General features: G+C 41.7%; 1 protein-coding gene across 3 annotated transcripts in view; it reads left to right on the top strand.

Annotated features, from left to right (window-relative positions):
* Nucleotides 1-15,861, top strand: part of carmil3 (capping protein regulator and myosin 1 linker 3) — a 92,881-nt gene that overhangs the window by 17,090 nt on the left and 59,930 nt on the right. For all 3 annotated transcript variants that reach the window (XM_074650311.1, XM_074650310.1, XM_074650309.1), the window contains exons 4-9: nucleotides 2,164-2,223; nucleotides 2,315-2,436; nucleotides 4,475-4,572; nucleotides 5,584-5,654; nucleotides 5,824-5,897; nucleotides 14,860-14,935. In XM_074650311.1, coding sequence (XP_074506412.1) covers nucleotides 2,164-2,223; nucleotides 2,315-2,436; nucleotides 4,475-4,572; nucleotides 5,584-5,654; nucleotides 5,824-5,897; nucleotides 14,860-14,935 — 501 coding nt within the window. The remainder of the gene's footprint in view (nucleotides 1-2,163; nucleotides 2,224-2,314; nucleotides 2,437-4,474; nucleotides 4,573-5,583; nucleotides 5,655-5,823; nucleotides 5,898-14,859; nucleotides 14,936-15,861) is intronic.

Here is a 15,861-nt window from a genome sequence, read left to right as displayed (position 1 = left end):
CTATCATTGAGCTTTAGAGGTGCAGGTAGGCCGATTTAGTTGCCTTTGGTTTAGGGCTGATTATTTTTCATTGTTGATTAATCTGTTGTTTATTTTCTCAATAAATCGATTAGTTGTTTGTAGGGATGCACCAATACCGGATCGGATATCAGACCGATTTTTTTGCCAAGTTGTTGATGTAGGATTTATTATTTTAATAATAATTAACAATTCACTAAATTTGTATCTCTGTATTTATTGGTTATATTTTATTTTACAAAATTAGGAAAGCAATGTTTAAGTCAAGCCTGATGTTGCCTTACACATAAAAGAGTGATCCCAGTCACTTCCACACAGTGAGGCATACAGCTTAGCCCAGGTATTGCTATCGGTATTGGGACTGAAAAAGTCGGATCGGTGCATCTCTAGTAGTTTGGTCTACTAAATGTCAGAAAATGGTGAAAAATGTCGATCAGTGTTTCCCAAAGCCCATGATGACGTCCTCAAATGTCTTGTTTTGTCCACACCTAAAAGTTAACTGTCGTAGAGGAGTAAAGAAACCAGAAAATATTCACATTTAAGAAGCTGGAATCAGAGAAATTTGACTTTTTTTTTCTTAAAAAATTACTCAAACCGATTATTGATCATCAAAATAGTTGGCGATTAATTTAGTAGTTGACAACTAATCGATTTAATCGTTGCAGCTCTACTTTGGTCAGAGCCAGGCTAGTCGTTTCTCGCTGCTCCCAGTCTTTGTGCTAAGCTAAACTAACCGGCTGCTGGCTGTAGATTCATATTTACTGTACAGACATGAAAGTGGTGTCTATCTTCTTATCTAACTCTCTGCAAGAAAGAAAATAAGTGTATTTCCCAAAATGTCAATTCATGTTTATTTTAACTTGGGTCTTACTTGTGCGGTTTTTGCCATCACTTTTATCAGTCATGATTAACGATGCACACACCAGAATAATAGTGGAGATCTGGGACAGTGGCAACATCACAAACAACAAAGTCTAATGGGACAAGAAACATGAGCGGTAAATCAGACAGCCTGTAAATAAGTCAACATTTCAAGTGCTTCATTTTCTGTTGTTTAGAGTGACACTTTCCAGTTGATCTATCGCAGCACGGCTGGCAGAGAGTTTATGTGAAAGTTTGGAAATGATTCTCTCTTCCAGACCCGGCAGTAGTTTTCTCTGTGTCGGCCAAATTCAAGCAGCTCCGTCAGTCGGTCGACTTTCCCCATCGCCAGTAACCTGTTGCACGAAATATCCAAATTATACTAAAGCCTTAGTCAGCATTTTAACAGAGCTCTGCTGCCTTCCTGTCGTCAGCTAGACTGGAAGTCAGCAAGCCAACAACTGAGGGCACCAAAAATATGAATAATCGCTCATTGCTGTTGAGTGCAGTTGAACTACAGCAGGTCCCCTGTGATGGATGTTTACAACGAACAGGGTCATAATTTAACTGTAAGCCTGTTTTCTGTTCAGTTCATCTGATCTCTGTTTGCTTTAAGGGGAATATATATTATATGTTATTATATTCAATCAATATTAGAGAACATGATCTACTCTCTCTCAAAGCCAGAAACCAGAGAAGTAAGTCTCAAACTTGTGATGTCATCGGGTATAAAGTCTGCAGCTGCTCCATAGACAATAAACGGGAGACTGATTTTATGGACCCACAGAATGTTTGTTTTCTTGTTTTATACCCAAATGATCTTTATTCTTATTGTAGTGTTGTCAGTTGTGAAACAGAAAATGTTCCCATATACTCAGATCATTCCCCTGAGCGCTCTCCGTGTCATCTACAACATCTCTCCCAATTTATTGTCTATGGAGCAGCTCCACACTTTATACCTTATAACATCACAAATTTGGGTTTTAGCTTTTGGATTTGGGAGAGAGTTCATGTTTACTAATATTTTTGGATTGTCTTAGACCATGTATGAATTTTGAAAATGGGCGTAGTTCCCCTTTAAAACCTGAATGATCGTCCGACTGCTTGTGTTTCTTGCCCAATCTTATTTTGGGCGCTGTTTATGTGCTGTTGCTGCGTTCCCAGATTTCAGCAGTTACTTTTCTGAGTACAATTTTCATATAATAATGAAAATAATACCCAAGTTGTAAGAAGATGTAATTATCCTATAAAGATGATGTAAACTAGTTTGTCTGCTGTTTTCAGATGGAGGTCACCTTCAACTTCTTGGAAATCCGAGCGATGAACACCTACCCAGAACACCAGGTGACACACTGAAATTGTTTTCCTGCTGTTTGCACCTTCACTGAAGCATGAAGTATCACTACTGAAAAACCTGTCATGTCCACATATACAGGTCGTCATCGATACAGACAAGACCACCTACTCGCTGAGACTGCAGAACCAGGAGCAGCTGGATCACGTGGTCAACCACATCAACTACGCCCTCTCGCGAGTCTTCAACAACTCCATTTATGCGTGAGCATCTCCGAGCGCCCCTCGCCTCGAGCAGAGAAACAAGTCTTTTCTGTTTTTGTGTTTGTGTGTGTGCCGAGGAGCGGAGACAAGTTGGCCGACGTTAACAGCACTCGACAGTGCGTTGGCACAAGTTGGCAGCTTCACTTTCGGAGCTGCTTTCCTCTTCGGCAGCCAAACGCATTCTTGTGCTGCCGTAGTTTTGCATCCAACCCAATTTCTGTGTCACGGTAGACTTTTAGCACCCAGCAATCAGTGGGATTAAATCAGCCAGCTGACACTGAGTAGGCCGTTACCTGAAGGCATTGTGATGGCTCTTTTTTTTTTCCTTTTTAAAGCAGCTTATTTAGTATAAGCAATGAGTAGCAGAACACACAGACACCGACGGAGCAATAGACCTCCAGTCAAAAAGACATTCATACACGGTTGAAATTCCTGAAGTGGGATCTGTATGTCCTCTGCACTTTCTGAAGAGGGAACACACGCTAGAGAAAAGACAGTTAAGTTCAACGCCTGGTATTTTTTTGTCGCATTGGTTATGTGAATGTATGGGCGAGGAGGCAAGCCAGGCAGAGTATATCTCCCTCTCTCTCGGGTCTCATCTACAATTTCTAAGAGCAATGGGATTGACTGCGCTCTGACTATTGACCTGCACAAGGCTATCTCCGCACTCTATCATCTTTCAGAATGACTCTTTTCCATTAGGGCCACGGCAGATGATTGCTTCCAGCGAGAACATTTAAAGAGAATAAAGAGAGAGGGGAGGGCGGAGGGAGGGAACTTGTCATGGGTTCGATTGTGCAGCCTTGTAACCGATTCGGTGCCACCGCATTGAAGCACACAATGCAGATGGCATCAAGATAACGGGCGCATACACGCGCGTCGCCAGGGGCGGGCGGTGATTGTCGAGATAAGGTGGGGATTAAGGTCACGGACGTGGTTAGGTGTTGTGTGTGATTTGTCGACAAATGGGATTAAGGGTGGTGTGTGTCGAATGCAACAGTGTAGTGGTGTAATCCTATCAAAAAGCCAAAGCAGGTAGAGCACTGTGTCATGTACAAACACAGTATTTACTGGGTGATCCCAGGCCTTACTGTTTTCTGCTTACTGGATGCTTTTTGTCATGAAATATTTGAAAGCAGAGTAATATGTTTTTTTTTATGTATATATAATTGCAGCAGGGAGCGACGGTAGCTTCAAAAAGAATCCCACGGATCCAATTTTCCAGTTTACGTGTTATTTATTCACCACCAAAGCAATGTCATAAGCAGTTTTGACATTGCAGATGTTCACTTTCCATCTTAAATCTGACTGGAGTAGCTATAATCAATGAGAAACAAGTCTGCTGCGAACTAGCATATTGCAAATGCAAATAAGACTTATCATTTTTGAAAATATAATGCAGCTGTGTTTTGTTTAGTAATGCAATTGGATCTGAATACCCCTTTTTGGTAGCCTTGTTTACTAAGTTGTCTGAGATTATTTTTATTTTTAACAGTGTCTTGCAGGAAGGGTGCTGGGAGGGTGGGAGAGTTATACTCACATCTAGAAGCAGCTTTGTACCATCCTACCGTCTCTTGGGCACTGAAGTGCTCCACTTATGCAGCTGGGAGTTCAGTGCCTTGCTTAAGGGCACTTCAGCAATAGCAGCCGAGGGAAGGGGGAAGCATAATATTTACTTTTCCCCCCAACCTGTAATTGGCACCAGAGGCTTTCTAATCACAACACTGCTTCTCAAAAGTCAAGGATAGTTCCCCTACTGACATTATAGATGATGAGGAGGATTTTTGTTTAGACTGAAATATCTTGAAAGTCATTAGGATCCATCCTCTGGGCACCATGAATGTGTGTACAAAATGTCAGGGCAATTCATCTAATAACTGTTGAGATACTTCAGTCAGGACCAGAGACTATACTGTATATGAGCAGTGGACGTAGTCACCGTGACGTCATCCATTGGTTTGTGGACTGCCGTTTTGATTGGCATTGGCTGTAGTTACTTGTCTTGCTTAAATTGGTTCTCTCCTTGTTTGTCTTCCAGTCCTCCTATTTGTCGAGCAGAGGGAGACCTGACTGAAGGAAGTCACAAGTTTTCACCAAACTCTGAATCATCATTAGAGGCGGCCCAGAAAACATGCGGTGAGTCTTGTGTGTCTGTCTAGAGCGCACAAAACACTAAGGATGTCACACTACCAGCAATTTAGGAGTTGATACCAATACCAGTGAAATTCCATGGTCCTTGATACCAATTCGATACCATGATAAAAAACAAAACAATAAATCCAATGTTCTTCAACATACACTCCTTTATTACAGTTTGCATATTGTTCTTTGAGATTTTATTATGAATCCCTGATGATCCGCCTCAAGTTTCTCGCCAAAAACTACTTTTTACAAGATTATATTTGAACACATCATAACGTTTGAATTTACCTTCGCCCAATACTCATTTTTACTGAATAGAGCTTCATAATGTAACTCAATGCGTCCGTACGTTACCTGTTAGTTCCGTTATTTAGCCAAGCAGGACTGCTGCACACCGGCTGCTTACAGCTACCGTTACTAACTCTCCTCCTGCCCATTTCAACAAGGATTTGTTGTTCACAAAGTAGCATTATCAGGGAAATTTTCCATCATCCCGGGATGAAGTTGGTCTCGAGTCCTGACCCCCATCAACTTGGTACGGAAGAATCGGTTTTCGTGACATCCCTACAAAACACACACGCATACAAACATATACAGTAGCGCTTCAGAGTCCATCCACTCGCTGACTCACTGACTCGCACCAAATCATGCTGGAGACTCATCCTTAAGTGGGTCAGAAGACCAAAGTTGCTGGATGCATTCCCTTTCTGCTAGTAATCCCATTAATCTACAAGAAGTGCTCTTTCATGCTGCAATACTTTCATCTCACCTTCAATATTTACAGCTAATCTCTCTCTCTCTCTCTCTCTCTCTCTCTCTCTCTCTCTCTCTCTCTCTCTGCTGACTATCTGTGCCTCGCTCTCTCTGACTTCCTCTTTCATCTCTGGCCTGCACTCTCCCTCCTTTTTCATTCCTACATACGTCCTCTGTCCCTGCCCTTTTCTGATCTGTCCTGTTCTGATCTGGTTTGGATTGATTTGCTGTCTTCTCCTGTCCACCTGTCAGGAGGTTTTTCTGAGACGTACGCAGCTCTTTGTGACTACAACGGAATTGGCTGCAAAGAAGAAGTGCAGTGGGTGAGGACACTATACAGGCTGTATAAAACCACTTCTGTTTTGTTGTGGTGTTTACGATACTCCTCTTTTCTGTCTTTAAGTTACTGTTCCATGCCTCTCTCACTCTGTCCGATACTGTTTGTTTCTGTTTCTCTTATCCCTCCTCTCTTTCTCCCCTCCTCTGTTCCAGGATGTGGACACTATCTACCACTCTCAGGACAACAGGGAGTTCAATCTACTGGATTTCAGCCATCTTGACAGCAGGTGACCATAGTTTATTGACATCTTAACCACAACCAGGCTGATTACGATATGCCAGCATGCACTGATTGGAAAGACACAATTAAGTGATTCCAAACTTAGAGTGCAGCGGCATACAGTGCAGTCAGTATGTGTTTGTGTGTATTGGCTCTGTAGTCCAGCACATTAGATTTGAAATGAAGCGGTGAAAATGAGGGTAAAGTGCTGAGTTTCAGCATTAATTTGAGGGTGTTTACATCCACATCAGGGGGACAGAAAGTAATTGGACATTAGCACAAAATCATTATATTTGTCTATTTAGATACTATATTTGTCAGTTCCGTTGAAGTCTATATGTGGCTGTTTGTAACCCAGCAGACATCAACAGACATTTGGCATACTCCTTCGTGATGCTTTGCCAGAACTGCACTGCAGCCATCTTTAATTGTTTCCTGTTTTTAACTTCAGTCTGGTCTTCAGAAAGTGAAAACACCTACTGTACTTAGCTGCATTAGGGGTTTTAAGTGCTTGAATTTGCCAGTCCAGAACATTCCACTGACTGGCTCAATGGAGATGTAATTAAAATTTAATGATTGGCATTGTTAATTTCGTTAACGAAAACTATGACGAAATATGTTCGCCAACGACCTCTTTTTCCATGACTAAGACGAGACGATGACGAGACGGCACCGACGTCATTTAACACTAACGGTGACGATATCAAACATGCAATATTGAAAAAAGACAAGACTAAAATGTAGTTTAAAAACATAAAAACTTTATCAAAATCTCTTTATTTTGTCACCTTCCACCTTCTGTCTCTCCGTCTCAAAGAGACACACTGCAGCGTTCAGTCTTCTTCTTGTTTCACACCTCAATCCTGACAATTGTGCTACTATAATGCATAAAGTTGGCTGTTTGTGGGTCGGGCCGGGTTCGGATGGTTGAATAACGCATATTTTTACATGTTGGGCTGGCAGATGGGCTCTCATAACGGATCTAAATTATTAATGAGCTTAAGGCTAAATCTAAAATAGCTGGAAATTAACACTAATGATTGGTATGAATATGCAAATGCAAAAATATGTCTCTTACTTCACTGAAAAAGTTCATTCTCAATGTGCACTGGAGGTTTCAAATTTCCACATCACACTTGTGTAAGTTGCATATTCGGCCATGATTGGGACCAAACTAGTTGTGATGTCACAAAATCCTGCTGGTATACGTACGCTGTTTTTAGGTGAGCTGCTTGTGAGAGACACAGGTAAACGACAGGTTAACATGAGAGGGAAAGGACGGACCTGGACTTCTGCAGAAGTCTGATGTTTGCTCGACATCTGGGCTGAAGAGAACACACAGAACATGCTAAATAAAGTCCACAAAAATGGAGATAAACTGGAAGAGAAGGCATTCGTGAGCAAAGCGAAAAAACTTCGACAGCAATATATCCAAGCCTGCGATTCCCTGCGCAGAAGTGGCAGCTCACGAGATGAAAAAGAGAAATTTGCTCCTCCGTAAACGCCCCTCAGCTTGTTATTTTTAATTTGAGCACCATGAAACCGAACCACACTAAATAGAAAACGAACCAAAAGTATCAATTCCACTCTGATTCGGACCAGCCAAACAGACTATGGCTTGTGAAAGCACCCCTCGTGTCTCTGTACATTCACACATCATTCTGCACAGTGAAGGTCAAACTTTCAAGTAAAGTAACAGTAGCAGAACACATTTTTCAGTGGAGTGGGACACATTTTGAAACAGTTTTTGGCCTGCCTTTTTTAAGCAGAAGCCAATCAATTCCACCTGTCCCACACAGGTTCTTTTGTAGAAACAGAAGTTGGTCTACAGGTTGTGGATTACGGGTTCTTGGCTGTGCTGTTATTTATATAATATCCCCCAGCAGTGGAAAATAGACTGCACCCTCTTGCTGCAAGGCTTGCACTAGGGGAAACCCATCATTATCCACAACACTGTACAGGCCCAGGGCCTTTGAAATGAAACAGGCTATGGATAAGTGTAACTTTCTTCGCCCAATTAGAGTTGGATGAAAGTGCTGTAAAATCTTGGAGTTCAGTGCTAATGTTTGCAAACGGTGGACTCTGGGTGATGGTGTACGTGACCCCGCTTGTTTGCAGCATTCCCAAAACTCTTCACCTTCCTCTTGCAAGGCGTGCATACTGCATGAGTCATGTCAAACTATATCTTCCCGGGGAATTATTTAATTTAGAATGTGCCCAAAGGCTTCACTACAGTGTGTGTAAACGCAGTGTAATGTCCTGGAGCTATGCTTCTCTCTCGTGGCACAGTTGTGACTTTTCCGATTCGTCTGCATAACGAGGGGGAAGCCGTCACCTTCCAAACAATTTACAGAAACACATTTTTGTAATTTATGAATTGAGAAGAAGAAATGTAGATTCTTATGTGAAACGATTTTCCCCACCCCTACGCACGAGGCATTGACAGGACAGGTGCATAGGCCTGTCCCGAGAAGCTCAGATTACAACACACAGAGAGAGAGAGAGAGAGAGAGTGACATCATTCTCTGCTCAGGTAGACATTACTCCTCTATATCTTTTACATAGCAAATAGTTGTTTGATGCTATATTAATTCTCTGGACATTGTATAGAAAACCTTTAAGAACAATCAAATTGGAAATATTAAAATATCCTAAATAAATAAAACCACACAACCAAAACAATAAATAAAATGAATTCTCGGGCTCTGTTAACAAAAATTGCACTTAAATAAATATTAAACATTTGGCACAGGGGAATAGAGAGTCATTCATTACTTTACAGGCAATATTCTGTTCAGTTTCTCAATGGTTAGGACAAAAAGCGCAAAGTAACAACATATTAGCTTTTAGTTAGATATAAGTAACAACAACAACAACACTCCTCTCTCTTTCGGCTTAAACCCAAAATGTTCCCACAACGGAGCTGTGGGCGATAAGTCGATAACGTTAAATTGATTGAGGTCATGACCATATATTGTACGATAAGTCAGTATATTAATTATTGTGACCGCCCTAAAGGTCTTCTACACGTACATAATACTGGACATGTTGTGGAAGACATCAACCACAACCGGTGTAACTTGATCATGAATTCAGTATCAGCCTTCTTTATGAAAGTAATGTGATGCGCTTCATCCTCCTCCTCCTCCTCCTCCTCCTCCGCCCTTTGTTTGGGTGCATTGTAAACAGATACATGATGCATGCACTCCTACTGCATATCTGACAGAGTAGCTGCTTAAGGAGTGTTTGCTGCCCCCAGTGGTCGATGCACACGCCATGGGACATGTATCTGAACATCCATTTGCCGTTCCCACCAATCAACCAGGACTGGGATTTGGGATTGTAACTGAAGCTGAAATTCAGCTCTTAAACCTCACAGCTGTCGTTTCATTTCAAATCCACTGTGCTGGACGACAGACCCAAGACAATAAAAACACGTCGTTGTCCTAATACTTTCTGACTACTCTTTTAGTTTTGAAAGACTTTTCCTCCCCATTCTGCATCATGATGTTTGTGCAAAAATCTTACCCAGACAGTATCTCATCTGCCAGCCCTCGTCTTATCTGACATTAGAGTGGCTGTTTGTCTAACAAGACCCTCCCTGGGTAAAATGTTAAGTGTATTAGTCTGTCATTCTCGCTCTGGCTCACTTGGTGTCCTGTGTCTCTGTTCAGTTTGGTTAGAAGTTTGGGAAGATCACAGAGAAGGGGGGAATGATGAGCTTGTCAGAGGCAGAATCCAGGGCTCGGAAACAGCTGTAAAATGCCATATGTCTTCTCCCCTACCTCCCCGCTGGTATCTTTTTAAGTCCCCCATTTCCTTTCCCAGACATATTGAGGAAGAGCGTACGTGTCGCTCGAGTGCTGCCGATCATAAAAAGATTTGACAGCTGACATGGAAATGGAGTATTCAACCTAGCTCACTTGTCTTTTATTTGAGGAATGTTTTGTCCCCACAAAAACTCCGAGGCCCGTGGAATTCTTTCTACTTTTCCCGTGTAGAAACGACAATCCCGACCGGAGCATTCGCACTTAAAAATGCATTTCTCATCACAGGAGCGAAGCCTTGCTATGCTGCTAAATCAAAAGCCATTCATAGAAGGCATGATTGCAGCAGCAACTCATGAATATATTAATGTCTTTCACATTGGGAGCCAAAATCACTGCATCGCCGTTGTTTTTTCCTCCGATGTTTTATATAGTGTGTGATAAAAGGAAAGCCTTTGCAGGGGGAGCTGCCTGGCCATGCTGTAATTTTTTTTTTTTTTAAGATCTTCCTTTAACATATTGTTCCCTTGAGCCCACAATCCAATACTAAAGACTCCCTCCCTGCTATTCTAGAGAAGTTTTATCAAATAGAAATTGACACAGGAAGCAAAAATTTAACAAAAAGTACACTAGGGATCTTTAGGGCTGTGTATTGGCAAGAATCTGGCGATATATTACGTATCATGATACAGGTCAGCCAACACCCACTTGATCACTTCATATGCATTTATTAATTTATTTTGGATTGCATGCATTTCATTTCATTTTTGCATTGCATTGCATTTTTGTATCCATTTTTAGCTCGTTACTTAACATTTTTCTTGTCAACTAAACTCAAACATTTAATTTGATTTTTGCATTTCGTTTCATTTTTGCAAAAAGAACTTCCTGCCGAGACGGTCAACACAACTAATAGATGTGTGACAGGCTATGTAGGTTGCTACCTTCAGCTCACTTCTCTGTCTTGTCTCATTTTGCTTTGAGACCGTGAATCCAATGTCGGTAAGCCTCGTTAAAGAGAACGATGCTGCGTTTCTTTGATGTTTTTCAGTGCTAGCATGTTGAACCAGATCGGCATGATGTGCTCGTATATCACACTTACAAAACCGGCAAACTGCCTTTGAATCGTTCTCGACTTGAGAGCAAATCCAATCTTTAAGTCCACTCTCTCTTTTCCCAGTCTTTTTACTTTTTGCAATATTTCGCCCACTTAGGACCTGGCATTGTTAGCTAAACTCCATTAACCCCGCAAAGATTTGTCTCACAACAACAATACTCTTGAGTGATTGTGGTGCTGGGGATCAGGATTGTGTACGGATCCTGCAACAGGACAAACTAGGCCAGTATAGAGGAGAGAGACAGGAGCCCAATTTAGCAACTACACTTTAGAAACAAGCCCAAAAAAACGCGACTCTCAACTACCCATATTTGTAAGCGACTTTTCAGGAAAACAAGCCCAAAGTGGCTTATACTAAGCGGGCTTTGCAACTCTGATCAATACAGTGTTATGGAGAGTCGATCCAGTATCAAACAGCATAATATCGCAATATTCCTGTGTGTCGATATTTTCTCACACCCCTATAGGGATCACGAAAACAATCAAGAAAGGGTGCATATCACTGAAGAAAGGATTTAAGGATTGGTCTTTCCATGATCATGTGCCAGAAGCCATTTGCGGTGCATTACTCCCTTCCTCCCCTCCTTGTCCTTCCGCATATCCATCCTCTCCATCGAGCCCGTCCACCGTTACCGTGAGCGACAGGACGATGCCTTTTCCTCTGACTGCTGTCCGTCCAAACGTCGTCTCCGCTCACTCCTCCCGACTGAAAGCGGACACCTTTTTCTCTGGCCCTGTCTCGTCCTGTTGTCGTCCACACCCTTTATTATCTCCCCTTTTCATTTTCCTCAGCTCTCTTGTTTTCCTCCAGCTCTCTTTCTTCGAATCACTCCCCTCCTCGCAAACAAACACAGACACACACACTCTGCTTGTCTCTGTTGGTTCTGTCTAGCCACTGCAGGTTGACACTCTGTTGCAGAGGGGAGTGTGTGTGTGTATAATTTATTTCCATTTGTTTGTCGTGTGTCTGTGAGAGAGACATTTGTACGCCTTACTGCCCCGAGAACTTTTTGGGGCACCTCTCTGCTTGACTGTCACTCCTCTGTGTGCATACACACACACACATATACACACACATACACTCACTAATAAGTCTGGATGCCGTGTCCAACTTCCCTCCAACTCTCGGTCTGGTTAGTTCTTTCTGTTACTGAAGCAGGACAGCAGCTCCACAGCTCACTGCTACCATCTGCCTCAGCTGTCACTGTTACAGGACCCTGTCACGGTCTGGACGGGGTTAGACTGTGGCATTGATTTATTACCATACAGCATATCGGTGCGCTTCAAAATCCAACCGTCTTCCCCACTGGTATTGATGGTCGTTTGGGCCAACAATTGGCCAGATTGCTGTCAAATTTGTTATGAATATTTATAATCCCCCAGAGGATGATTTTAGTGTCTTCTAACCTTTCTGACTCCATTGTCACCAGTTAAGTCAGAGTATCCGCCTTCCATGGCAAGTCTATTCTTACAAGGTGCTATAAATATTCATTGTCCCCTCCAGGTGAATAATAATGACCCCCGCTGACCTACATTAAGAAAAATATTTCACTTGTATACAAGAAATATGAAAATCTGACGCGCACACAGCCATGAGATTTACTGAGCACATCCATGCTCCCTAGAGGATGAACCCTGTTTATTGTGGACACGTCATGTCCTTCCCTCAACTTCACCAACAAGCTATTAAATAATCTAATAGGCTTATTGCCATGAAACGCTCTGAGCACAGTCATGCACCCAGGGAGACTTTGATTCGAAGGACCCCGTGACCTTTTCTCTCGTACCGTCTCAGGAGAAACTCTCTATCTTAGCCCTATTCCTCGTACAGTCTAAGAATATCAAAATCACCGTTCTCTTTTGTGCATATTGTGGGCTGTAATAAATGGAGCCTTTAGTGTGTGCTAGAAGGTCATACTCAGATCATAATAAAGTTAGGTTTTAATTTTATACATTCATGATTGTTGAATGGCCAGTCGAGGCCTGATATGCTCCAAAGCGGTATGGATGTGGGCAGCTCATGCTCGCACGGCTCATTTTATACCCCATTTGGTGTCTGTTCACATGTTCACACAGGACATATACAGTCTGCGTGGGCATCACGCTGAAATTTGCAGCGAAGTGGATGCAGATAGTATCATTTGAGACTAAAGAAATAGTTGGATAAAAGTTAATTTTTTAAATGCGCTTTCTTGCTGAGAGTTAGAGGAGAAGATCGATACCACATTCATGTCTGTACGGTAAATTTGGTTAGCTTAGCTTAGCATAAAGCCTGGAAATGCAGTGGGATGGCTATACTCTGACTCTATCCAAAGGTAACAAAATCAGTCTACCAGCACCTTTAAAGCTCAATAATTACTTTCTGGAGTGTTCTCGTTACCACGATGTTGCCAAGCAACCAGTGTGGACTCCGCTGACTCCAGGAAGGAAGTCACTTTGCCCTGCCAAGAAATAGTGCGGCACATAACCCCCTTAAAAAAACATGTTCATTTTTGCACTTCAGTTTTTGTACAGATTAAACAAAATAGATATGATTAATGATTAGTTGTCAACTATTACATTGATCACTATTTTGATAATCGATTAATCGGTTTGAGTGATAAAAAAATAAATAAAAAATCCCTTGATTCCAGCTTCTGAAATGTGAATATTTTCTGGTCTCTTTACTCCTCTATGACAGTAAACTGAATATCATTGAGCTTTGGACAAAACAAGACTTTTGAGGACGTCATCTTGGGCTTTGGGAAACACTGATTAACATTTTTCACTATTTTCTGATATTTTATAGACCAAACAACTAAAGGATTAATCAAGAAAAATAATCAACGGATTAATCAACAATTAAAATAATCGTTAGTTACAGCCCTAAACTGAAAAAAAACATCTAAATTTAAATAATTCTCTAACTCATCTACTACATTAACCTTCCCCTGACCTGACTTTAGTTTTAACGTTAACCCTAAACCAAACCCTAACCCTTGACTAATTTTAATCTGACACATGGTCCCTTTAATTCCAATGTTAATCTAATTTTAGATTCCCGTCCCAAACCTAAATTGATCGGTGTGAAGAAGTTAACAGCGACTGATTGACCTGCTGTGCCAAAATGTCCTCATGTAAGAGTACAAGACGACACATAAACACCGACGCATGACTGAGTGAGACATCATAAAGGTCAATTACATGTCCTGCTGTCAAAACACGAATCAACAGTCAGTGTTGATGATGAATCTTGACATGTGCATCATCTGGTCAGACACACACACACACAAACATACATACACAGACTCAGCTGCGTCAGAGTGGACTGGTCTGATGGCTTGCGTGGTAATGAAAAAGGAACACAGCCTGTAGCCATTTTACTCCTCTGAGATACACTGTAAAGTCCTGGCTGCCGCAGTTATTGGCAACATGACCCTCCCTGGCTAGATTACACTTTCTCTTCCTCTCTCTTTCACTTTGTGTTTTCCCTCTGTCTCGCTCTCCTCCCGTCTTCCTCTCTCTCTGGGCTTATTCTCTTCCTCCGTGCCCCTCCCTGTCTCTGTCTCTGTTGCTGCTTGTTTGTCAGATGATGTATAGCAGGTGTAGCAGCAGTGTGGCTTTAGTTGGACCTTGGAGGATTCTAAAACTCCCTCTCTTTCTGTCCTCCCTCACAAACACACACACCACCGTATGGTCTGTGGGCTCCGTGTCTGTCTGTGCAGCAGTGGATGTAGCAGTGTTTGAGGTCTGTAGCCGGGATCAAACAGTGGCTTTATTGAGTAATCCACTGACCCTGGGCATTGATCTTTACATCTTTCTTTCTCATTCTTCTCTGCTTCTTGTCCTCCTCCTCAGCAGGGCTGCAGAATCAGTCATCTTTTAGAAAGCAGCCCTGCCCATAGTGTACTCCCTGTCACATTGATAAACTGCTTTTTGCTGAACGGGGAGCAAAGAAAAAGTTTGGCCAACGATAATGTGAATTTATGGATCAGTGACATCAAATGGTTCGGAGCAGATGGAGTTTGCTAATTTAAAGATTTGCATTTTATCTCTAATATGTGTGTGTGTGTGTGTGTGTGTGTGTGTGTGTGTCTCCATTACAGGGACTTGGCGGTGATCGTGGCATCCATTGCGTACAACACCTGGTTCACCAAGCTGCACTGCAAAGACATGCGCATAGTAACTATCTTTTTTTTTTTAATCTCTCTCGCTCTCTTGTAAACCTTCTTGCCAGATCTAGACTACAATCAATTTTCTTTTCTTCTTTGTTTTCTTTTCACGTTTCCAATGCTATCCTGTGTGTTATCAGATTACATTTATTACATGATTAAGTTATTAGATTGAATAAGCTTTTTTTTATCTGCTCATTTGGCAGACTGCGGTCCAAATGTGTATAAAGAAATCTCTTCTTAATCTCTTTATTTAATTTTCATGATGTGCATTAGAGTAAGTGGTATCCATCTGAGGTGAACTACGTGAAACAGTCTGTTCAAATAAGTGAAGTGAGTTTATAAGGAATTGGATTAAATGTATTGAGCATTAAATCCACCCCCAAAACTTGGCTTCAAACTTTAAAGATGCCCTGCGAAATTTCCTTGAAACAAACAAAACAAAACATAAGTTATTTTTACATTCAGTGTTACTCACCAAAACACATCGTGTGCGTCTTTAAGGTCAAACAAACTTGTTGAATGAATTTCCTTCCTCATAAAACATTAGCCAAGCATAGACTGTACATAAGAAGTGGACATAGTCAACCATGACGTCACCTATTGGTTTGTGGACTGCCGTTTTTGAAGCCTCGGGTTTGGCATTTTAACCGTCGTAACTAGAAGTGACACGAGAGGGTGGAGCTAAGAACAACAGAACGTTGAATAAGAAATTTTTAAGCGAACAAAAAGGTTATAATTATCTTTCATGAACTGAAAACACACCGTGAAAGAGTTAAAGTTGTAAGACGAAAACACAGACAACTCCCAGACCGGACAACGCCGTGGTAGCGACCTGTCAATCACAAGGTAGCCCCGCCCTAAAGCATCCCCTGCTTTATGGTCTATCTGACTCTAAATGGGACCATCATTTATTAAATGAACATCATGCTGTAT

Source organism: Sebastes fasciatus, chromosome 11, assembly GCF_043250625.1.
Source record: "Sebastes fasciatus isolate fSebFas1 chromosome 11, fSebFas1.pri, whole genome shotgun sequence".
Taxonomy (NCBI): Eukaryota; Metazoa; Chordata; class Actinopteri; order Perciformes; family Sebastidae; genus Sebastes; species Sebastes fasciatus.
Note: the sequence above shows the minus strand (reverse complement) of the source record. Positions and strands in the feature narration are given on the sequence as shown.